Below are 26,758 nucleotides of genomic sequence, written 5' to 3' on the forward strand. Positions count from 1 at the left end.
CACTTAGTAAATGATTATGAAATCAAGGTACCTATAATGTATAATGTAGTCGGTAGGTACTTACATCTTTCATACATTCAAATTGGTATACTTGGTTCAAATTGGCATACATATTTTGACGGTAATTTAGACGGTACAGTCATGTCTAGGTTAGAGTTCAAGAGGAATTTGATCTCCAAAATCACAAAGTCAATGCACCAAAATACCTACTAAAGGATTTAAGAAGAAGGTCTGACATAATGATGGTTAAACCTTACCCCGACATATTAGGTAGTAATCATAGTCCAATGATAACTGAAATTGCTGATTCTATACTTGTATGTCGATTATGATTAGAGTGTTAGATGAGGTAGATGTTTTAAAACCGCGATTATCACTCAAAGAAGATTTGTCTACAAAATTCTCAAATTGGATGTTTTGGAATTAACTCTAAAGGATTTAAGAAGAAGGTCTGACATAATGATGGTTAAACCTTACCCCGACATAGGTAGTAATCATAGTCCAATGATAACTAAAATTGCTGATTCTATACTTGTATGTCGATTATGATTGGACAGTTAGATGAGGTAGATGTTTTAAAACCGCGATTATCACTCAAAGAAGATTTGTCTACAAAATTCTCAAATTGGATGTTTTGGAATTAATTTACTGTAGAACTTTAATATTTTTCCGATTTTTTTCTTTTTTTTTATGGAAAACACCGCAACTTATTTAAAATAACTACCTATCCTCTTTGAAATTGAAATCGTCAAGTACCTAAATCAAGGAAGTAAAAGAAGTTCCTTCAAAACTTTTCCAATATCCTATAAGCTTTTCTAGAAGGAGGGTTCGGAATGTTAGAACTTTAATATTTTTCCGATTTTTTTTTTTATGGAAAACACCGCAACTTATTTAAAATAACTATCCTCTTTGAAATTGAAATCATCAAGTACCTAAATCAAGGAAGTAAAAGAAGTTCCTTCAAAACTTTTCCAATATCCTATAAGCTTTTCTAGAAGGAGGGTTCGGAATGTTAAGAGCTCTATTTGTAACTTAGGTTAACATGATATTGGTTACACCCTCTTGTTACAAAAAAATAACATTGTCTTGATTGCAAAACATGGGGTAAACAACCTTCGTGGATTATTGGAATATCTAGAGATCATAACAACATGACTTACATGACCTGAGAAATTACTAGATAGGTAGGTACCTACCACAAAGAAGAAAAGAAGAAAAAAATTGCATTAATGGAATTAACGCATCTGTTGATTTATTCGTTAAAAACTACTTATTATTTTCCAGTACTGTAAGTGATTATAACCTTCGTGGATTATTGGAATATATCTAGAGATCATAACAACATGACTTACATGACCTGAGAAATTACTAGATAGGTACCTACCACAAAGAAGAAAAGAAGAAACAAATTGCATTAATGGAATTAACGAATCTGTTGATTTATTCGTTAAAAACTATTAGGTAGGTAGGTATTTTCATTAAATTTAAGTGATTAGGTTCATGTCTTTCTCAAAGTGGCCAGGTATCCTCTTTTACTTTCATTGGGACAGTATTACGATCATAACAACATGACTTACATGACCAGAGAAATTACTAGATAGGTACCTACCACAAAGAAGAAAAGAAGAAAAAATTTGCATTAATGGAATTAACGAATCTGTTGATTTATTCGTTAAAAACTATTAGGTATTTTCATTAAATTTAAGTGATTAGGTTCATGTCTTTCTCAAAGTGGCCAGGTATCCTCTTTTACTTTCATTGGGACAGTATTTGAAATCTAGACCTTCCAACCTTCCTTATCAGCTCCTGCACTTACTACTCTACTCTTACTAGATAAAATTCAAGTTCAGCCTGAATATCAGTCAAATGAATGCATCCTACAAGCCTACATGTTTTCGTTATGTTTACGACTCACGAATAATGTCCGACGGATTGACTACTCCGAGTTTGAACACAAATTGAAGGCGTTTTTAGCTTATTATTGTATTTGCATACATCGCTGATAAGCTTGTTCTTGAGAAGATGAAAAACAATGTTTTTGATGGATTTGTTGTTTTTGTTTGTACTAATTTTACTTGTTTGAGTTGTATGTCATTTACGTGAAGTCAAAGTATTAGACGGAGGGCTACATACTTAAGAAAAACATCAAATAGGTACTATCGAACTTGAACGAAAAACCCCAACAAATTTGCGTCCAAATCCAAACCGATTCAAAACGAAATTTTATACGACCTGATATTGTGGTGGGTGTAAAGAGTTTAAATGAAGCAGTCAATATTGACAGTGAATACAATCTGAAACAGTTTAAAGTCACATCTTACATAATTATGTCCTTTGAATCCTTAGATCCTTTACCCTTTCTAGTGTATCTTCTCTTGTTGAGGGAAAATCAAGAAAGTTGCACCTGTCATCAGATAAAACTGTCATCAAGTTACTTCGGAGCTGAAATTTTAGATATCTTTTTGGGATTTTGGTGCTTCCAGTGATTTGGGACAAGAAAGATTCCAAAAGATAGGTACTTCTTACGAGTCCTGGGATAGGTCAATTTTATAGTTAATTTTTCCAGAGTTGAACCAATTCTACAACTTTCTTTAAACATAATTTTAGTAATCTAATACTGTCCCTAATTTGTCCGATTTCTAACCCTGTAGTCCCTAGACACTTGAATTAAAATATTTCAAAACACAAACACCACAACACATCAATACGTTTTGTTTATAAATACATCAATATTAAGTCATAAGCAAGGAAGTTCAAATGCCATATTCAAATGGCGCCATACTATTTTGCCATAATTTAGCAAAATTTGGAAAAATACCAAAAAAAAAGCCTAAAAATAATTACTTTTTTGCTTATTTTGCCATATTTTAAGCATTTTTTGGGTAAACTATAAAACTTTAAGAACAAAGGAAAAAAAAATGCAAAAAGAAAGTACTAAAAAAGAACCGTATTTAAATGGTGGTTATGCATTTGGAAAAACATTTAGCATGAAAGGTCGATTCCTATTTAAAAAGTCCTCAAAAATCCAAATCTGATGTCAAAACAGGGAAAAATTATTTTAAAAGGTTCGTTCCAAGGAAAAATGTAAAATAGTTGCCTCTGATTCTTGAAAAAAAAAATGCTTATTTTGCCATGTTTTGAACAAATAAATGCCATATTTTCCTAAATAAGTGCCATATTGCCATGTTTTTTAGTGCCATATTTTGGAAAAATAAGTGCCATATTCTGAACTTCTCAAAAAATTCTAACTTCCATTTTTGTTCTTTTTTCCAGGTCGAACCGTAACGCTTAGATTGATTTCGACCAGTTCCCGAATGTTGCACACCGACCATCCGACTACAAGATGACGGCCCGGATTATCCTACTGGAGGGGGGTCCTCCCTGTTCCGGCTTTCCTGTGGTTGGCCTGTCAGAAAGGAGGAGGCCTTTGATCGTTTTCCTCGGTAATTGTTTTCATACAAAAAAATTCTAACTTCCATTTTTGTTCGTTTTCCAGGTCGAACCGTAACGCTTAGATTGATTTCGACCGGTTCCCGAATGTTGCACACCGACCATCCGACTACAAGATGACGGCCCGGATTATCCTACTGGAGGGGGGTCCTCCCTGGGGATTCCGGATGACCAGCGGCGCTGAAAACTCCAACATCCCGCTGAAAATATCTAGGGTAAGTCCTGCACTTTGATGTTTGCCCCGAAAAATAACTTTGGTTTTCTCGGTGATTAATCTTTGGAGTGAAAATCTGAATTTGGTTGTTATTGTTACCTTTATTGCATTTTATTGAACTAATTCTAATCCTAATATCTGGATTACACAGATGGGCAACCAGTACATTAGCTGGACTGCTTATTGGCCTCCAGTAATCTATCCATTAGGACTAGGGTTGCCAGACGTCCCGTATTTCCCGGGACGTCCCGTATTTTGGGCACTTTTCAAAATGTCCCGTACGGGACACGCGTGTCATTGCATTTTATTGAACTGATTCTAATCCTAATATCTGGATTACACAGATGGGCAACCAGTATATTAGCTGGACTGCTTATTGGCCTCCAGTAATCTATCCATTAGGACGTATAACCAAATGTACATCACACTTATTTGTAAGTCGAGTTTCACTCTTGAAAGTTTCTGTCTTTCAGAAATTCATTCCCTAAAAGTGGTTCAGAGCCTTATACCTAAGTGGTTCAGAGCCTCTCAAAACTGAGCTCTAGAGTAATCCCTAACACCCATATATTTTTTGAACAAAATGCTGGCTCTTAAGTTCGTGCTAAGCATAGTCTCAAGGCATTTGATTGGTCAATTTTGACTTGAGACTGATCTAAGAACGATCATTCTTGTTCATAAATACGAGTGTAAGTGTCTCGAAGAAAGGATATTCCTTGTTGATTTAAATTGGAACCAAGAGACCAGACACAGGATAAACATTGTCGATGACGTAATCGCCTGATTCTACGATGAAAGATAATTGAATTATCTCAATGATCCGGAGAAACTCAACTAGGTTTTCGGACTGACGGTATCAACTGACTGGAACCGTAATGGTTGAAGCGAATCAACAATTTGCACCATTGGACAAGTTGACTATTAACAGTTGTTGAATGACTGAGGGATAAATATTATGTACCTACTTACAATTATTTAGAAAGTATCTACCATCTACCTACATACAATGCACTTTATCATTTAGGTACGTCTGTCTAATTACATAATTATAAACAAAAACTACAGCAGCTAAAAACCAAGGAATAAGGAATCCAAAAAGGCGTCTCACTGGAGTTCACGGTATGCCGAAAGGATCCAGTAAAATATTATCCTTTAAATTAACAGAGATATCAACAGATACCGCACCTCAAGAAAATCTATTAACAACTATAGGTATCAACATTAAATCGCAATTTAATATCATATAATATTTTACAGCTGTAGATATTTTATTTCTCTCATACACTATACCTACCTAGATACTCAAGCTTCTGATAACAAAGAATGGCGAATGGCTTCAAGAAATAGCTAAGTATAATCCATATTATAAGTCAACGCTAACAGCAATCTTGATCCTGTTTGTAATAAATCAGTCGAGTACCTACCCGAACATCAGTGTAATAATCATTACTCCCATTGAAATGGCACTAATATATTTGTAATAATACTGTAATATGTAATAATAATAATTTGCCTACTTACCTACCTTACTCCCATTGAGATGGGTCTATTTGAACTATATAAATGGGTCTATACCTACTCGTACATCAGTGTTTAACTGTTTATAATAATAAATGGGTCTACAAGTCTACCTCCACCATTGTTTGTAATAAGACTAATAATAATTTACCTACCTATTTACGAGTCCCATTGAGAGGATTATTATACATATATTTGAACTAATGGATGTTAAGGGTGCAGTACCGATTCTAGTTCCCTAGTAAGTACAACATTAACAATATACAGCAGATATCTACAGTTCTACACTGAAAGAAGTGATATGTAGGGGTATACCTTCCTATAATTAATCATTCTTGTTATGTCAGTTGTTGACAGTCAACTACTATACCTACTACTCATTCATACCTACTACTACAGTGAAGAAATTATTACTATACTGCATGTTGCCATCTCTCTGAGGCCTCAAAGAGATCTTGTAGGTAGAGTTGATGTAGGGAACAAGCTATAACTGCCTATGGGGAACGTTTACGAGTCCCATTGAGAGGATTATTATAAATATATTTGAACTAATGGATCTTAAGGGTGCAGTACCTATTCTAGTTCCCTAGTAAGTACAACATAAACAATATACAGCAGATATCTACAGTTCTACACTGATAGAAGTGATATGTAGGGCAGTGTTTCTTAATTGGTGTTCCGCGGAACCTAGGGGTTCCGCGAGCTGACGGCAAGGGTTCCGCGAGATATTCTGATGTAGGGGGATACCTTCCTATAATTAATCATTCTTGTTATGACAGTTGTTGACAGTCAACTACTATACCTACTACTCATTCATACCTACTACTACAGTAAAGAAATTACTACTATTCTGCATGTTGCCATCTCTCTGAGGCCTCAAAAAGATCTTGTAGGTAGAGTTGATGTAGGGAACAAGCTATAACTGCCTATGGGGAACGTGTAAGCTACACGTAGGTAATCATGATGGATAAGTGTTGGAAATCTGAATAATTGTACCGAATGTCCAACCTATTATAGAAAATGTTAATAAACATATTGAAAGTCCTTCATCCACATCGCATAAATAGACTTGTGTGATTATGTCAAACACTTATCTATAGGAAACTATTCCATGTGAAAGACCTAATTTATGTTCTAGACGTAAAACTTTACGACACTGACGTCATCATTCATAAGCCCTAGAAATGACTTAGCCCTAGAAATAATTTAGCCCTAGAAATATCTCGTAGGAGCCAGATAAGTGTTGGAAAACTGAAGTACCGAATGTCCAACCTATTATAGAAAATGTTAATAAACATATTTAAAGTCCTTCATCCACATCGCATAAATAGACTTGTGTGATTATGTCAAACAGTTACATATCTAGGAAACTATTCCATGTGAAAGACCTAATTTATGTCCTAGACGTAAAACTTTACGACACTGACGTCATCATTCATAAGCCCTACTGTGACCAGTGAACTATTAAAAGTAATAAAACTTGGATATTAATCTAATCTCTTAGATGCCTTCCTTTAGCTACTTACTGTAAATATTATTCATCTCAGTGATCTCTTTAAGACTCCAATTTATGGGATGGTCTCTTTAACTTTCATTTGTATTTGACAGAGTGTTAAATTTAGTCTATTTATTGATTTAACTCTGGAATTTTCTCTTTGGTACCTACCAATACAGGGGTTTCATTTACCTTACCTATTTGGTTCTCATACAAGATACAGGTAGATGTAACTAGTCTTCCTCTGTACTCACGTTCATTAGCATTAGTCCAAAATTATTCATTGATTCATTCGTCTTTCATCGTCTTTTATGTTAATGACTCAGTCTATTAGTCGGTAATTTCATTCTTATCTCGACTTCAATATCTTTGGTGTGTTCATCCTTTCGAATAGTTCTTACCTACGTATGATCACCCTGTAGCGATTATTTTGAACTATGCATTGATCTGATCCAAGATTAGGTTGGTATTCTTCTTCGCATAATAAATGTTCATTTCTTCTTCATTTCTTTTTCTTTTCCTATTTCGCTTTGGAACCAGTTCGTCCTGGTCGCAGTTCAATGTTTCATATTGCCAGCGCCAAGTCGGAGCTTATTATTGTCTAGTTCGTTACCAAAGTTTCCTATGAAGATAATCGCGCGGGTTTCGAATACTTGGGCACATTATGGTGGAATATATCTTTTTTTAATTTATTACGTGCTTTTTGGAAGTAGCTTTGACCGCAGAAGAAGATTTGAAAATGTTTAAACGTTTACGTATCCACCTATAATTGCAAAGCCTCTTTTTCAATCCAGTTCAAATGGCATCGTAATGGTTTTTATTCCATCTTGATATTTGATCTAAATTGGTTTATCTTGAGATTTCTGATTTGTATCGAGTCTCCCAATAGCGTTTGGTCGATCTTTACTCCGTTGGTACATGTTTTCGTTATGTTTACGACTCACGAATAATGTCCGACGGATTGACTACTCCGAGTTTGAACACAAATTGAAGGCGTTTTTAGCTTATTATTGTTTATTGTATTTGCATACATCGCTGAATAAGCTTGTTCTTGAGAAGATGAGAAACAATGTTTTTGATGGACTTGTTGTTTTTGTTTGTACTGTACTAATTTTAGTTGTTTGAGTTGCATGTCACTTACGTGAAGTCAAAGTATTAGACGGAGGGCTACATACATAAGAAAAACATCAATTAGGTACTATCGAACTTGAACGAAAAACCCCAACAAATTTGCGTCCAAATCCAAACCGATTCAACCGAAACGAAATTTTATACGACCTGATATTGTGGTGGGTGTAAAGAGTTTAAATGAAGCAGTCAATATTGACAGTGAATACAATCTAAAACAACATTTCCTGAGCATCCAAGACACTCTCATCCGGGACCATCAGTGACTCCCAATTTGGGGTCCTCGACCCCCGAGGGGGCCGTGAAGGACTCCGCCACCCCCGAGAAGATCACATAAAATATAGTAAAGGGGCCGCGGAGCGTCCGCAATTTTGGAGAAAAGGGGCCGCGCAGAAAAAAAAGTTTGGGAACAGCTATTCTACATAAATAAAGTCACAAAGACATCATAATGGTGTACTAACGATGCAGTGTATTCGGAAGTTTTGACACGGAGTGGCGAGAGAATTAATATGAAGGCTGCATTGCATCCGATGGCAAACGACCAATAAAATACTCCCTCACCTGAGCGACAAGTGGGAGTAAGGAGAACAATCGGTGATAAGGATCTGCTCTTTCATTGCCCTCTGATAAGGGTTGAATCCAGATCTGGCCATCAGTGTGGAATTGCCAGATCTTCAAGTACCTTTTGTCAAAAGGGACAAACCCTGATCAGTTAATGACAGAAAGGGAATCCTTGGTTCTTTGGAAGTTTTGACACTTTCATTACTTTCATGAGCTACAATGGATTTTCATGTTCACTATTAACCTTCATATACTCAGCAGCCACATAAATTCCTTGGTAAGGTAGTTGTATATTATACATGACAAATGTATGAGAGTGCCTACGAAAAGAATCTACCTATACATATTTATCTTCAGAGACGTGTGACACATGGGCAATTTGAAACCAAAAATAAGTGGTAGGCGTAGATCTATATTATTTTTCACTGCCTTTAGGCGTGTGTGGCGTGTGTGAGTGTGCCTAAATATTGTCTTTGCTCATTTTGAATAATTGCTTCTTATGTCGAAGATAATTACCTATAATGATTTTGACATAACAGTCATAACTCATAACATCAACACATTATCTTGAACTTTTCAATCCTTTACCGAAGGCTTTGATAAGGTATTTGGGTAATGGGTAAGGAGACTATTTATTGCCTTTGGTAGGGTCATTTAAATCCCTTTGAAACAGTTGACATTGGTGAGATGAGTGAGATCAGACTTGACGGCATCTCTTTTAAAGACACGTAGTAGGTAGACATTAGTCTGATTAGTTTATTGTTTATTTATTTCCTTTGGTGAGGTCCTTTAAATCCCTTTGAAACAGATGACATTGGTGAGATTAGACTTTGTGGCATCACTTTCAAAGACACTTCTCTTCATGCCGACACACATGGTAATTGCTATTTTAAAAGCGTTCTTTGACAATCCAAATATGGATCTTTTTATTTCGTTACCGAAGGCTTGGATAAAATGGATAATGTACCTGAGTAAGCAGTAGGTAGACATTAGTCTGATTAGTTTATTTATTTCCTTTTGTGAGGTCCTTTAAATCCCTTTGAAACAGTTACCATTGGTGAGATTAGACTTTGTGGCATCTCCTTCAAAGACACTTCTCTTCATTCCGACACACATGGTAATTGCTATTCTGAAAGCGTTCTTTGACAATCCAAATATGGATCACAAGGAATCAAAGACATTCTTATATTAATGCCCTTTGGAGTTGGTACTTCTTTTTGGATTTGTTCAGATCTTTAGATCTACAAGTATCTTTTGATTGGTCTAAGTATTCATAAACCTCAAATTTTTAAACCGGATTGTGTCTCTAATATGACTTCACCTACACACGCTTCTCACAAGGAATCAAAGACATTCTTATAGGTATTAATGCCATTTGGAGCTGGTACTTCTTTTTGGATTTGTTCAGATCTTTAGATCTACAAGTAGGTATCTTTTGATTGGTCTAAGTATTCATAAACCTCAAATTTTTAAACCGGATTGTGTCTCTCTTCATGCCGGCACACATGGCAATTGATATTCTGAATGCGTTCCTTAACGATCCAAATATGGATCACAAGAAATCAAAGACATTCTTCTAATAATGCCATTTGGAGTTGATACTTCTGGGATTTGTTCAGATCTTTAGATCTACAAGTATCTTTTGATTGGTCTTCAAGTATTCATAAACCTCGATCTTTTAAACCGGATTGTGTCTCTAATATGACTTCACCTACACACGCTTCTTGGATAAATCGTTCTGCTTGTATCAATTAATCAACTCTGTCAGAATTGTAATTGATTGTTGTATTGTTCGCTATGAACTCATCAATCACTCATTTGTGGCTTGATTCGCCTATCAGTATACATTCCAGTGTTGCGCTGTGGAATGCTATTAGTAAAAGTATAGTATCAGCACTAATGTTGCAGGAATTGTCAAGTTTAGATAACTTTTGGATTGCCTCGTGCCATTATGGAAATTTATATTTATGGAATTTATGGACTTTTTAGTGTGTGTGACAGAGCTGAAAGGTTCTAAATAAGTTGCTAGGGGAGTACTATTATTTTGTTTTGATAGGCGTGTTGCTCAGTCTATCAACCTCTTGGATTGGTATCAAGTGAACTCTTGATAATTTGCTTTGAACTACAAATATTCCAACAATCACAGCTGGAATTACTGCGCTGTGGAATGCTATTAGTAAAAGTAGTATCAGCACTAATGTTTCAGGAATTGTAAAGTTTTGATAACTTTTTGATTGCCTCGTGACATTATTGAAATTTATATTTGTGGAATTTATGGACTTTTTAGTGTGTGTGACAGTGCTAAAAGGTTCTAAATAAGTTGCTAGGGGAGTACTATTGATTTGTTTTGATAGGCGTGTTGCTTAGTCTATCAACCTCTTGGATTGGTATCAAGTGAACTCTTGATAATTTGCTTTGAACTACAAATATTCCAACAATCACAGCTGGAATTATTCGCAGTATGTGTTCCACACCATTGGCTTCGCAATTTAATAATATTATCAACAGATAATTCATTCATGATGAATAATATTTTACAGTTGTCTTTACAGTAGCTCTGGGTATTAGCACTTGTGGTTTGTTCTGCTCAATTGATCTCGCTGCGATAAACATAATGACTTAATAATGGAACAATTGCTTCGTATTTTCCTCGAGTATCTTCTCGGAGTACAATTGCTACAATGTCCAGCGCGACCACAATGGTCGCTAAGGTTCTCGTATCAGTCTGTGAACTTCTTGATACATTCCACGGTTCATCACACCTACATTATTTCAAGGTTATCATAGCATAGGTGCTGCATACTGGGTGATGGTAACTTTCAAGTCCATAAATTCAAGTTTAATGTGACCAGTGAACTATTAAAAGTTATTAAAAGCATTGAAAATTGGATATTAATCTAATCTCTTAGATGCCTTCCTCTAGCTACTTACTGTAAATATTATTCATCTCAGTGATCTCTTTAAGACTCCAATTCAGTGAACTATTAAAAGTTATTAAAAGCATTGAAACTTGGATATTAATCTAATCTCTTAGATGCCTTCCTCTAGCTACTTACTGTAAATATTATTCATCTCAGTGATCTCTTTAATACTCCAATTTATGAAATGGTCTCCTTAACTTTCATTTGGAGATTTTGGAGTGCAGTGTTAAATTTAGTCTATTTATTGATTTAACTTTGGAATTACATCTTTTCTCTTTTTTATACAGGGGTTTCATTTATTTATTCATTTGGTTGTCATACAAGTCGATGTAACTAGTCTTCCTCTGTACCCACGTTCATTACCTAGTCCAAAATTATTCATTAGTCTTTCATAGTCTTTTATGTTAATGATTCAGTCTATTAGTCAGTAATTTTATTCTAATCTTGTTCATCCTTTCGAATCGTTCTTACCTACGTATGATCACCCTGTAGCGATTATTTTGAACTATGCATTGATCTGATCCAAGATTAGGTTGGTATTCTTCTTCGCATAATAAATGTTCATTTCTTCTTTTATTTCTTCTTCATTTCTTTTTCTTTTCCTATTTCGCTTTGGAACCAGTTCGTCCTGGTCGCAGTTCAATGTTTCATATTGCCAGCGCCAAGTCGGAGCTTATTATTGTCTAGTTCGTTACCAAAGTTTCCTATGGAGATAATCGCGCGGGTTTCGAATACTTGGGCACATTATGTGGAATATATCTTTTTTTTTAATTTATTACGTGCTTTTTGGAAGTAGCTGGAACCGTCCTGGTCGCAGTTCAATGTTTCATATTGCCAGCGCCAAGTCGGAGCTTATTATTGTCTAGTTCGTTACCAAAGTTTCCTATGAAGATAATCGCGCGGGTTTCGAATACTTGGGCACATTATGGTGGAATATATCTTTTTTTAATTTATTACGTGCTTTTTGGGAAGTAGCTTTGACCGCAGAAGAAGATTTGAAAATGTTTAAACGTTTACGTATCCACCTATAATTGCAAAGCCTCTTTTTCAATCCAGTTCAAATGGCATCGTAATGGTTTTTATTCCATCTTGATATTTGATCTAAATTGGTTTATCTTGAGATTTCTGATTTGTATCGAGTCTCCCAATAGCGTTTGGTCGATCTTTACTCCGTTCTGGTGCGTCCTCATGTGAAGTGAATTTTGTGCTCCGGATTTTTAGCGTTTTTAAAAGATCTGTTGTTGAAAGTGTCAAACCGGTGAATAAGAATGTCTATAATGAGGCACTTACCTACACTATAGGAATAGGTACGTTCGTAACTGATTCTGTCATTAACTGATTTATAATCGATTTTTCTGAAGTGTTTTCTATTTCGTTTTCCACTAATGACAAAATAAATTTAAACCAATCGCATTAGGTATTTCGTTTTAAGAAAAGAAGTGCGTTAGTTGAAAGTCCGATAGTTTTCTCAATATTACTTTTACTGATGTCCCGGACTTTGGCGTCATAAAATTTTCCGTAAACCACGTGACCCGAAGGATCGGTGACAGAATGATTCGAGCGGATTGCATATCTGAGGCGCACGTTTTTCTGCATTATTCAAAAGTCCGATAGTTTTCTCAATATTACTTTTACTGATGTCCCGGACTTTGGCGTTATAAAACTTTCCGTAAACCACGTGACCCGAAGGATCGGTGACAGAATGATTCGAGCGGATTGCATATCTGAGGCGCACGTTTTTCTGCATTATTCCACCCGAAGATTTCGCGATGTTCTCTTTGCTGATATTCTCCACAGGCATGATAAGGTAAAACTTATTTTATTTTTATTTTTCAATGATGCGCTTAACTCTGGAATACCAGGTCGTTCACGCCGAAAGACATTCTTTTTCACGGAATATCTACATTATTTTCACAGACTTGAAGCGTGCCTTTGATGCGCACTCTGGAATACCAGGTCGTTCACGCCGAAAGACATTCTTTTTCACGGAATATCTACATTATTTTCACAGACTTGAAGCGTGCCTTTGACGCTATCATATTGACACTGACAGTATAAAAAAAAGCAAAATATTTTTATTTTTCGTTTCCCAATCCAAGAGGGTTCAAAGGGTTCGACATTTTCTCAGTTGGACTAGGGACTAGGGCATGCTTTAGGGACGTCTTCAATGTCCATTCAAGAACACCAGAACCCTAGTGTAAATTTTTTGTCGTCACTGGACTGGACCAACAAGCAAAATACCTTTAGTTTTCGTGTCCCAATCCAAGAGGTTTCAAAGGGTTCGACATTTTCTCAATTGGACTAGGGCATGCTTTAGGGACGTCTTCAATGTCCATTCAAGAACACCAGAACTCTAGTGTAAATTTTTTGTCGTCTCTGGGAATCGTGTTTCTACTGGACTGGACCAACAGTGACCAACTTTTTTCGTCGATTCCACGAATCGAATATAGCCAAATCGTCAAAGGTAATTAAGTAATTTTGGGAAAGTAAGAGCCTCCGGGCATTATCTATACACCATTATCGTCCTTCAATGAATTGCCTCCCCCTTTTTACGTCGAATAGATAAGCCCTAAATGTAAACACCATCTGCACTCCGTGTAATTCCTTGAATCCATTAGTGGGTGATTAATCTGACTCTGAATTCAGTGTTAGTTTACTTAATTTTTGACCCAAGATTTATGGGAGCTTTCAGTTTTTTCCAAATATTTATAAATCATCCGGCGGGTTAAAAGTGTCTGGGTTATAGCTGTCCAAATTTATTTTATACCTATTTTTATATCTTTCTAATTTAGAAAGAGTCTCGTGTGTGCCCATTAATTTTAGTTCATTAACGAGATTAGTACCTAACACGTTATCATATTGTGGTCAGAAAAATCAAGTAAGATGACTGTGAAAAAATAGAAAAGGGAAAAAATTCTCAAAAAGTAATCACGTAATAGAGCTAAGATTTTCCTAATACCCTAAAAGGTAATGAGCTCTCTAGAAAAATTGCCTTTCCCTATTAAAGTACCCTAACTTTCCTATTGAGGACTGTATAGTCCTACTCTAGGCCTCTACAAAATTAACGAATGAGCCAGCCTGGTTAGCTTAGTTGGTAGTGCGTCTGCCTTGTAAGCGCTAGGCCGCGGGTTCGATTCCCGCCCGGGGCGGATTTTATCCTGATGGGATAATGTTCGTTCTCGGAACGGCTGGCTTTCTCCTATCCTGTCTTCCTTCTCTCTTCAATTTCGGGACGATAAGACCATAGCAGTTACAGTTCCCTCTGTCAAACCTCTTAAAAAAATAACGAATGTACCTAATGTACTTATTATGTTCATACCATAATTACTCTGATTTACTGAAAGAGACTGAAAATCGTTGGTTGATAGGTACCTACGTATGTTTTAATGTTGATAATTTCGGGACGATAAGACCATAGCAGTTACAGTTCCCTCTGTCAAACCTCTTAAAAAAATTAACGAATGTACCTATGTACTTATTATGTTCATACCATAATTACTCTGATTTACTGAAAGAGACTAAAAATCGTTGGTTGATAGGTACCTACGTATGTTTTAATGTTGATCCTGTATACCTATCTGAATCTGAAAGTCAAGACAAGTCTATCCTAAAATACATCGATATAGCATCGAATTCATATTAGATGTACCTATTACCTATTTTGAAATTCTGAATATGCATTCAGAATATTTAATCCTGCAGTCAAAGAACCTGCTTGTTTCTCTAGCTGAGTTTAGTTCGATGTTGGTCTGGTAGATTTAAATTTACCTATAACTGCTCTGTCGTCTATTGACTTTATTCCTATCCAATCAGAGACCCCAAACCATATCAACACCTCAGCGAAACCACGGTAGGAATATTAGGTACAATGATTAAAATCTAACTTTAAAAACTTAAAATGGAACCTAGAACATGATTATCCAAGACTGTCCATAATGTATTTGTCTTGGCGTTCACAACACAACTTGATTTGTGAATGAAAAATGTTGAAGTTCGTTCGAAAGCGTAGTCAAATTAGAAGAACTCAAAGTATGGTAAGTTTTAATATTATGTAGGTAGGTATGTATGTACGATGTACGTACACATAGGATTGTTCATGTGAATTTTAATAATTTATATTACATGCCTGAAATCTTCCTCAGATTTCAATACCTATCTACCTACCTGATCTATTTTTCTATCAGCTAATCGTTCCCATTGAAAGGTACCTACTTTGTCTCCCAAACAACATTTTTGGTTGGGTAAGTTTTGGCTTTATGATATATCGTAAGGCCAACAATTACCCAACCATCCATGTTATTAGGGACGGGCCCTTTTCCCCACAGAAGGAGAAAAATACCTCAGAGAATTCTTCCCCTCTGCCTAAAGGGGAAATTCACATTACAAAATGCCATAGGTAGGTACTATGTACAGTAGGTAGGTATGTATGTACGATGCACGTACACATAGGATTGTTCATGTTTTCCTCACAGAAGGAGAAAAATACCTCAGAGAATTCTTCCCCTCTGCCTAAAGGGAAAATTCACATTACAAAATGCCATAGGTAGGTACTATGTACATAATATTCTCCCTCCTCTCTCTCCACACAGATCAAATATACCCCACTAAATTATTTCCCTTCCTCCCACAGGTCAATCCTGGAAGCAAGGCAGCCCAGAAGGGGATCCGGGAAGGTGATATCATCACGTCCATCAATGATCAACCTTCCATGAAACTCAATCCCACTGAGGCGCAGAAGTTGCTCAAACAAGCCGGTGCTAATCTGAAACTGGGACTCAATGAGTAAGTTGATCAAATTAATAGCAGGGACCAAAATCTGAGTTTAAATTTGGTGTAAGTTGAACCATTGGACAATAAAATCCAATACGATAAAATAATTAAAGTTAAGTAAATAGATTACCTACCTACTCCCATATTTTAAAGTCTAAAGGTTGATTTGAAAAGGACCAAAATATGAGTTTAAATTGGGTTTAAGTTGAACCATTGGACGATAAAATCCAATACGATAAAATAATTAAAGTTAAGTAAATAGATTACCTACCGACTCCCATATTTTAAAGTCTAAAGGATGATTTGAAAATTATTGGAATTAAATTCAAATTCAAACTCAGTAGGTATTGATGGCCCGCCCAGCCAAAAATGTATGGCACATTGCATACGTACTCAGAAATACCAGGCGTTCATAAAAAATGAACTTGTGTTTTGAAATCAAATTCAAACTCAGTATTGATGGCCCGCCCAGCCAAAAATGTATGGCACATTGCATACGTACTCAGAAATACCAGGCGTTCATAAAAAATGAACTTGTGTTCAAATTTTGTTTCCTCTCAGTTGTAAATTCGTATGATGGACATTGTTGGATGATTGTATTGAGACTTGAGGGTATTAACTCCCTGTAGATCTCCTTTACTTGTTAAGCTACTTTGGCCATGGTTGGTGGTTAAAATGAACTTGTGTTCAAATTTTGTTTCTTCTCAGTTGTAAATTTGTATGATGGACATTGGATGATTGCCATTGCATTGAGACTTGAGGGTATTAAGTCCCTGTAGATCTCCTTTACTTGTTAAGCTACTTTGGCCATGGTTGGTGGTTAAACAAGAGACCGTTTGGGATCTTTTCTTTACGCTGTCGTTTTGGGAACCATGTGGCCTCACTCAGGCTGGTTGAGGTTAATTTGAAGAGGCGGCTAGCTTGTGGTTCATTGGAGGGTAAAAACCCCCGTCACTAAAAACCTTACAAGAGTTATACACATACAGTAAGGTTAAACCTCCTTAAATTGGACAGTATTGGGTAGAAAAGAACCATCCATAAGGCAATTCCACTTAATGGGTGGCATGATGGTTCTTTTCTGGTTAGGTACTGTTTTCTGCTTACTGTTGTCCAAGTATCCAGTATGCTCTTCCAATGGCATGATACATGATTATTAAATTTATTGATTCAATATAAGGTTCACCACAATGACAATAGTTATATCAATTGTTTCCCTATTGTATTGGCCTCTGATATACATACCTAGTAATACCTACCTATTGTATTGGCCTCTGATCATGTGTGTCTCCTGTGGAAATCCCTCTATTATCAACAATGACCGATCGGATTCAAGCTTACATCCGTAAACAGGATCAACATTCCAATATCAACTAGGTATCAACATTCAATCACTATTTAAGTAGACAGGTTCAGAGATTTTTTTTTTGTTTAAAAAAAAAAAAAAAAAAAAAAAAAAAAGACACGAAAAATATTTTTCATAAAAACCCAATATTTTGAAGTCCATTTTTGTTCGCCGAAAATTTTCTAGTCTAGTCAAAGAAAAATTAATAGAAAACGATTTTATTTCAGTAAAATACTTTTTTTGTATTTTAATATTTTATTAATCATCTTTTATTTTAAAATAATTCAATAATTTATTTTAATATCCTCATATTAGAAAAAAAGAAAATTACAACAGGTATTTTAATATGAAACGATAGGCTATGCAATAAATTAAAGACAAGAACAAAAACAGGAAACTTAAAATTATAACACAGAAGAGTTAAATAAATTAAATGTTTAAAATAAATTGTTTATAAATCCCACCATGAACTAACATAACAACGTGGAAAGCTTTGTAACCTTGGCGCAATGCACGCCTTGGTTTTGTGAAGCTGCAGCGGTGAAATCTAAACACACGGCAGTGCGTCCAGGCCAAGTTCCCTATTAATTAGTTTTGATTGCATTTACGTATCAGAACAGCTGGCTTTCTTATGCCTTCTCTTTTCGCTCTTGAGACGCAGTTACAGTTCCCTCTATCAAACATATTAAAAAAAAATGTACAATTATTTTCTGTCGGGAAATAAAATGTTTCATTAGATTCGTATTTCTGACGATGTCAACGTCGTTGGATCGAATCTCAAGTGTTTCAAAGGGTTAATCTACTTCGTTAACGGAGCAAACGACATATTTTAACTTTTAACAGATAGCTAGTTAAAGCTCACAACGGGGAAAAAAACTCTGCTTCACCAGCTTAGTTCTGAACTTGTCTGCCTTTTCCCCATCCGTGGCACAAGCTTCCCCATCCGTGGCACAAGCTCTGCTTATACGGATGGGTATACCATTTATATGAAAAATGTATGTTATGAGTTTTTTGTCAATCAAATATAAATGGAAAACTTGTTAAAAAAAAAAGGTCGCGGTTCGCTGGGTCGCGGATTCGATTTCCGATCGGAGTAGACTTTATCCTACACGGCTGCCTTTCTTCCATCTTCGTTTTCAGAACGGCTGCCTTTCTCCTATCCTGTCTTCCTTCTCTCTTCGGATTTAAAAAAAAAAAAAAAACGGTACGGTTAATTTTTTCTAATCTCTATGATTAAATTATCGGGGAGTCATTATCTTTTACATGAGAATCCTTAATTAACCGCAATGTTGTTTTAATTGTTATCTTCTAAATGACATCATTGCTCTCGCATCATAAATGTATCATTTGTACTCTTATGCCGAGCCACTCGAGTGTTCAGACCGCGGTCTATCACACGGTCTGAGCATGAATGGCTGGCATTACACACCGACCTCATTGGTGTAGTGGTTAGCATTTACCTAAATATATTCGCTAATAGGTTAGCTTTTGAGGAATGTGGAGCTATAAGACAACTGGATGACTGGATCTGTCATACATACGAGGGACATTCCGGGAACTTTATTGTCGGACCTCGTAGGACCTAATTAAAACTTACCAAGTTATATTACGAGTGTTACAACTTGTTATTTCTACACCTCTATGTGAATTTTAATTTAGATCATTAGGTAGGTATTTAACAGCTGTAATGAAATCCTCGGGACTATTTTATCCACTAAAGTACCTTATCAGAATAAACTTGTCAGAAAAAAAAGAGTTTTCCGGAGTAGAACCAGAGATTTCGAGACTTATCCAAATCTGATCATAAGAAATTAAACAAATGATAAATGAAACACCCTATATTTGAATCAGATCATACATTATGAACGGGGGATTCACCTCCGATTTTTACATATTTTATCATGTACAAAAAAAAATCTAAATTGCAATCTAAACCATTCCACTAAATGGCATGATAATGTCCGTTTACAATATGTGATAGGGCAGGGGGGACTGAATGAAGGGCCACACCCCGTTGCAGTAGGGGCGTTGGCTAGTCAATTTACGGTTGGTTGCATATTAGGGCGATTGCCATAGAATAGAGTTCATGTTTCAACCACCTCCGCAATTCCTTTGTGACAGGGGTTTTAGCCTCCATTAGGAGACAACTTACCGACTTACTCACATTTACTTTACCGGGGAAAGTCAGCAGCACGCGATTACCCAGATGGTCGCCCATCCGGACACTAACCACGCGCAACGTTGCGTAACTTCAGTGATCCATAGAGAACTGATAATAATAATGACAGGGGTTTTACCCTCCATTAGGAGACAACTTACCGACTTACTCACATTTACCTTACCGGGAAAAGCCAGCAACACGCGATTGCCCAGATGGTCACCCATCCGGACACTAACCACGCGCAACGTTGCGTAACTTCAGTGATCCATAGAGAACTGATAATAATAATCCGTTGTAACAAAAGTTTAATTACTTTAAATACAAACATATACATAGGTATTCTATTCTATTCTAAATAAATAAATGCCGATTCATTGTGTTGCATGATACAATTTTTTTGACCCCTCCGGGAGTCGAACCCCGGTCTCCCGCCTGAAAGGCGAGCGCAATGACCACTACGCCATGGGAGCTGACCGATAACACTGATAATGATCACTGAAGTGTGTCACCAATAGCAACAGGTAGACCCCTACTTTAGGAACCTCTGTTTCACAAACCTGAGCTATGAGTTACATCCTCCCTTCCGGTTTGGTTGGTGAGAGGTGTCAGGTTCGAATCCAGGAAGTGGACTACATAGCACCTGTTGATACTTTTGAAAATGAATCAGTTTCTATTCTTTCTGCCTGTCTTTTTATGTGATGTTTTACTATAGGAATTTTTAATTGTGTTAAGCACACCGAACGATGCTTGTCAAAAATATCATTCCCCAATTATTACACCTAGATAAATTGTATGACTTGAATAAATTCATGGACTCGAACCACCAACGTCTAGATCCAAAATCCAACGTTTTAACCACTGCACCACTGTGGTTGCTTCTACTTTATCTACTGTGTTAATATTAATTTTAAATCAGTACCTAAATTGTCTTTATTGCTGCGTTTTCTATTGAGCAGTTTTCCTAGATTCCTATTAGACTGTCAGCTTTCTCTGAAACCTCACCTGATCTATGTTCGGTACCTATCTGTTTTTTTTTTTTTTTTTTTTTTTTTTTTCTCCGATCTCGGGGACAGGTTTACTTGCAGCATGTATTACAAACAATGAAAACCCTTCTCGGTAATCAGCATAACATCAAACAAGTGATCAGTGTTCCATAGATCAAGTAGGAAGCCGGATCTGAAACCAAAATCGGAATCAAAATCATTGTCAATTTTCGAAATGGTTTCGTGTGCCAGTGCTGATTCGGTTTGTTTGATCTTAAGGGAAAATTTGCTAGAACAATGGTGAAAAATGTGTGAAATAACGAGTTAAGGTGTCTTTTTTTTTTCAGTATTTAAAGAAAAATCTGAATTATTTTGAAAAATTGTTCGAACAACTAATATAGGTACCTAGTCAATTGGTTCTTAAATAAAATTTCGTGTTGGTTTCACATCCACTAAAATTTTATCACAAAACGTATATAATCTATTATTTTATCTCCTGTCTCTTATTTTACGGTTTCATTAATAGAGTTGGTAATTTCGTTATTACCTCTAGGTGTTTAGTTTACCTAAGGATTTTTGAGTGACACTTTTGAACGTTCGTCATTTATTATTTTCAATTAGATAGAATCTTTTTACTGTAGCCTCCTTTGTGGTGCCTCTTTTGCCTCATCCTTAGAGTACTTAAAGGCCTGTGGAGAGTGGAGTGATTTTTTAGTGCCAATTTTCTTTCTCTAAATGGTATCTTCATCATAAAGCTCCAATTTCCTCATAAAATTAGTGTCGATTTTGTCCATAAATTTATTTACTTTCCAATCTTCATTTATTTTTCATTTTTAAATAAAACTTCTACCCATGTATAACAAAAACTGAATTTGAGTGTGAGCGTTTCAAAATTGAACTGCTGGGAACCCCTTCTTCTTGTGCTCCTCAGGCCAACTCGAAAATTCAAAGACTGAAAATGAAGCTGACCTGAAGGAAGCTCCTACTGAACCTGGAGAAACCCCGGAGGGTCCTTTCTGTTTTTTTTTTATTTTTTTATTTTTATTTTATTTTATTTATTTTTTTTTTTTACCGCGGGGACAGGTTTACTTGCAGCATGTATTACAAACAATGAAAACCCTTCTCGGTAATCAGTATAACATCAAACAAGTGATCAGTGTTCCATAGATCAAGTAGGAAGCCGGATCTGAAACTAAAATTGGAATCAAAATCGTTGTGAATTTTCGAAATGGTTTAGTGTGCCAGTGCTGATTCGGTTTGTTTGATTTTACGGGAAAATTTGCTAGAACAATGGTGAAAAATGTGAGAAATAACGAGTTAAGGTGTCTTTTTTTTCCAGTATTTAAAGAAAAATCTGAATTATTTTGAAAAATTATTCGAACAACTAATAGGTACCTAGTCAATTGGTTCTTAAATAAGATTTGGTGTTGGTTTCACATCCACTAAAATTTTATCACAAAACGTAATCTATTATTTTATCTCCTGTCTCTTATTTTACGGTTTCATTAATAGAGTTGGTAATTTCGTTATTACCTCTAGGTGTTTAGTTTACCTAAGGATTTTTGAGTGACACTTTTGAACGTTCGTCATTTATTATTTTCAATTAGAATCTTTTTACTGTAGCCTCCTTTGTGGTGCCTCTTTTGCCTCATCCTTAGAGTACTTAAAGGCCTGTGGACAGTGGAGTGATTTTTTTTAGTGCCAATTTTCTTTCTCTAAATGGTATCTTCATCATAAAGCTCCAATTTCCTCATAAAATTAGTGTCGATTTTGTTCATAAATTTATTTACTTTCCTATCTCCATTTATTTTTCATTTTTAAATAAAACTTTTACCCCATGTATAACAAAAACTGAATTTGAGTGTGAGCGTTTCAAAATTGAACTGCTGGGAACCCCTTCTTCTTTTGCTCCTCAGGCCAACTCGAAAATTCAAAGACTGAAAATGAAGCTGACCTGAAGGAAGCTCCTACTGAACCTGGAGAAACCCCGGAGGAGTTTTCTACGGTGAAAAAGAAAGGTAAGAACATAATTAGGTATTATATAAATTTTAAAAAGACAATTGAGATTCGACATTCAACTAAAGAAAGTTTGGTGAGCTTTCGGGAAGATTCTTTTCTCTTTTGAAGATTCTTTTCTAAATAATTATTCCGATAATTATTTGCATTTTTTTTAACATAATTATTGATATTCAAAACGTCACACTTGAGGTGTGTCCACAAATAGTTGACCAGCTTTCGATCGATGTCGCCTGAACCGTCCACACAGCCTGGACAATATAGATTTGATTTACCTCATCGATCGACGGCATCGATTATGTTTGGACACACCTTAAGAGATCTATTGAATACCTATACAAAACTTAGAAAATTACATTTGTTTTTCTACACAATGTCGGAAATTTATATTTGTGTAGTCGTGTTTAGTTTTCCGGCTAGGGAGTTTTTAAAAGATCTGTTGTTGAAAGTGTCAAACCGGTGAATAAGAATGTCTATAATGAGGCACTTACCTACACTATAGGAATAGGTACGTTCGTAACTGATTCTGTCATTAACTGATTTATAATCGATTTTTCTGAATACGAAAATCCATCCGATTGTTCAAATATTGTTTACAATCGGATATTTTATTGTTTAAATATTGTTCCTTGTGTGATTAAAAAGTTTCGTGTTAAAGGTGTATAGTAAAACTAAGTGAGTGCTTTGAGTTTTGTGACAACTTTTGGTGTACCTAGGTACTTATAATTTAATTAAAGTGATCGCTTTAAGCATTGAAACTCGGTGTTTTTTTTTTTTTTTAAAATAGCTGTTTTTTTCTCTTCCTCAATCTCCTTCTCCTCCTCTTTGTTCCCCTTTTTCTTCTCCTTGTTATTTTTCATCTTTGTCTTCCCCTGGTTCTCCTCCCCATCCTCCTTCTTTGTTCTGTCTTGTTCCTCTCTCTCTCTCTCTCTCTCATCCACCCTCCCTCCCTCAGAACCAGGAATTTACACTCTTTCCCCCATCTATTTCGTTTGTTTTTGGATGTGTAGTCATTGCATGGTTCGTTTTAATTTCATTTCCTGTTTCCATTGCTTTTGACCTCTCTCCGAATTTCATTTGTGTGATTTGTCTTCGTAAAAGATACCTCTATAGCAGAGGTTCTCAAACTGGGGGGCGTGGAGACAAATCAGGGGGGGCGCGAGCTTTTCCTTATAAACCTCCAGTTCTGAAATTCCTCCCGCGCTAACTGCTTGAGCCACTGAGGTTGGTTCGTTTTGTTATTTCATAAAACCTATAAAAATTCCTCCCGCGCTAACTGCTTGAGCCACTGAGGTTGGTTCGTTTTGTTATTTCATAAAACCTATAAATAGGTAACCTCTACTTACTTCAATATAAAAAAAAAAAATCTCAAAGTTTCAAATTCTCGTTTTGTTATTCCATAAAACCCATAGGTAAAAATAATATACCGAGGGGTGGGTAAGGTAGGGGGGGCGTGGAAAAATGAAAATATGCCCAAAGGGGGCGCCATGCAAGAAAGTTTGAGAACCACTCGCACACCTAGAACAAAATGTGAGTAACTCAAAATTTTCGAAAAATGCGATTTTAACTGATTCCAGCAATTCAAATACGCGCGCTTTAAATAAATGGTACACTTACCCTAGGTTAGCTTTTGAGGAATGTGGAGCTATAACTATAAGACAACTGGATGACTGGATCTGTCATATACATACGAGAGACATTCCGGGAACTTTATTGTCGGACCTCGTAGGACCTAATCAAAACTTACCAAGTTATATTACGAGTGTTACAACTTGTTATTTCCACACCTCTATGTGAATTTTAATTTAGATCATTATGTAGGTATTTAACAGCTATAATGAAATCCTCGCGACTATTTATCCACTAAAGTACCTACCTTATCAGAATAAAATAAAATTGTCAGAAAAAAAAAAGAGATTTCCGTAGTCGAACCAGAGATTTCGAGACTTATCCAAATCTGATCATAAGAAATTAAACAAATGATAAATGAAACACCCTGTATTTGAATCAGATCATACATTATGAACGGGGGATTCACCTCCGATTTTTACATCTAGGTATTTTATCATGTACAAAAAAAAAAATCTAAATTGCAATCTAAACCATTCCACTTAAATGGCATGATAATGTCCGTTTACAATATGTGATAGGGCAGGGGGGACTGAATGAAGGGCCACACCCCGTTGCAACAGGGGCGTTGGCTAGTCAATTTACGGTTGGTCGCATATTAGGGCGATTGCCATAGAATAGAGTTCATGTTTTGTTATTTTCGGGAAAGGTACGGTTTCCTTTGGGTTTTTTGATTTCCCATTTGGATTTCGGATCTCAATTGAATAGGTAGGTACGACAGATGAATTGATTATAGGTAATCTATCTATGTAACTACAAACTACATATATACCTATGTAACTATACCTACCTAGGTACAAACATAAATCAGTAGGTACTTACATGAGGTAGGTAGTAGGTATACCTCGCTACTTTATGTGTCATTGATAGTAATATGTTGTATTGCTTATGTTTGTGCTACATTTCAAACAATAAAATTTGTAGCCAGTCTAGTTAGCTTAGTTGTTAGTGCGTCTGCCTTGTAAGCGCTAGGCCGCGGGTTCGATTCCCGCCCAAGGTGGATTTTATCCTGATGGTATAATGCTCGTTCTCGGAACGGCTGGCTTTCTCCTATCCTGTCTTCCTTAATTCTCTCTTCGATATGGGGACGATAAGACCATAGCAGTTACAGTTCCCTCTGTCAAACCTCCTAAAAAAAAAAACCACTGATCTAGGGCAACCTATGTGGCCGAGTTTCATCACTCTAGGCTTGCATCCCGGAGGTTTCTAATTCGATCCCGAGTCGAAATTTTTCCAGCCCTTTGTTTGACTTGCACAACGGAGTTTCTGGGTTCGACTCCCGCCAGGGTCGAAGTTTTTCCAGCCCTGTGCTACGAATACGGGGAACACGCAGGCTGGCTTTCCCCGGCCCGGCTGAGGGTCTTATTTATGAACCAAACACTGGCTCTTAAGCTACATTTGAGCATCAAGTCCAAACATCTGATTGCGCAAAATTTGTTTCAGTCTGACTTGAGAGCGAGATTATTATTTTTACTTTCCTTATCCTATAGGAAGGAAAGTAATGTAATCGGGTTTTGGTTAAGACCGGTGCAACGGTTGGCTGCATTTTACCGCTTTTTGGCGGTTTTTGGTGTAATTTAACAATATCTCGGGAACGGTATAAGCTAGAGACTTGAAATTTGGTATGTAGTTCACAAATGTGACAAGGATGCAACACACAACATTTGGTTGAGATGGTTGCTGCGCTTGGCGGTATTTTGACCGCTTTTGGACAGATTTCGACCGTTTTTTGGCGGTTTTCATTCGAAAAGATACACACGGCGGTCAGAGAGTCGTTGGTTTGATAGGCGAGCAGTCGGACGGCCGGTGCATGGTGGCGAAAGAGAACGAGGGGCCGGCACACATGTTGGTTGGTGCTGTTAACCCGAACCCAACCTAACCTAACCTAACCTAACCTAACCTAACCTAACCTAACCTAACCTAACCTAACCTAACCTAACCTAACCTAACCTAACCTAACCTAACCTAACCTAACCTAACCTAACCTAACCTAACCTAACCTAACCTAACCTAACCTAACCTAACCTAACCTAACCTAACCTAACCTAACCTAACCTAACCTAACCTAACCTAACCTAACCTAACCTAACCTAACCTAACCTAACCTAACCTAACCTAACCTAACCTAACCTAACCTAACCTAACCTAACCTAACCTAACCTAACCTAACCTAACCTAACCTAACCTAACCTAACCTAACCTAACCTAACCTAACCTAACCTAACCTAACCTAACCTAACCTAACCTAACCTAACCTAACCTAACCTAACCTAACCTAAACTAACCTAACCTAACCTAACCTAACCTAACCTAAACCAACCTAACCTAAGCTAGAATAACCTAACCTAACCTAACCTAACCTAACCTAACCTAACCTCAACTAACCCAACCTAACCTAACCAAACCAAGCCTACCCTACCCTAACCTAACCTAACCTAACCAAACCAAACCTAACCTAACCTAACCTAACCTAACATAACCTAACCTAACCTAACCTAACCTAACCTAAACTAACCTAACCTAACCTAACCTAACCTAACCAAACCAAGCCTACCCTACCCTAACCTAACCTA

At 36.4% G+C, this 26,758-nt stretch overlaps 1 protein-coding gene across 1 annotated transcript in view; it reads left to right on the forward strand.

The window, feature by feature from the left end:
* The first annotated feature begins 3,496 nt into the window (after positions 1 to 3,496).
* The window catches only part of LOC103507566, a 115,650-nt gene continuing 92,388 nt past the window's right edge, over positions 3,497 to 26,758 (forward strand). The window contains exons 1-2 of the mRNA XM_026822396.1: positions 3,497 to 3,665; positions 15,915 to 16,066. Coding sequence (XP_026678197.1) covers positions 3,567 to 3,665; positions 15,915 to 16,066 — 251 coding nt within the window. The 5' untranslated portion in view covers positions 3,497 to 3,566. The remainder of the gene's footprint in view (positions 3,666 to 15,914; positions 16,067 to 26,758) is intronic.

The sequence above is a fragment of the Diaphorina citri genome, unplaced genomic scaffold (assembly GCF_000475195.1).
Source record: "Diaphorina citri unplaced genomic scaffold, Diaci psyllid genome assembly version 1.1 scaffold322, whole genome shotgun sequence".
In the NCBI taxonomy this organism is placed as follows: Eukaryota; Metazoa; Arthropoda; class Insecta; order Hemiptera; family Psyllidae; genus Diaphorina; species Diaphorina citri.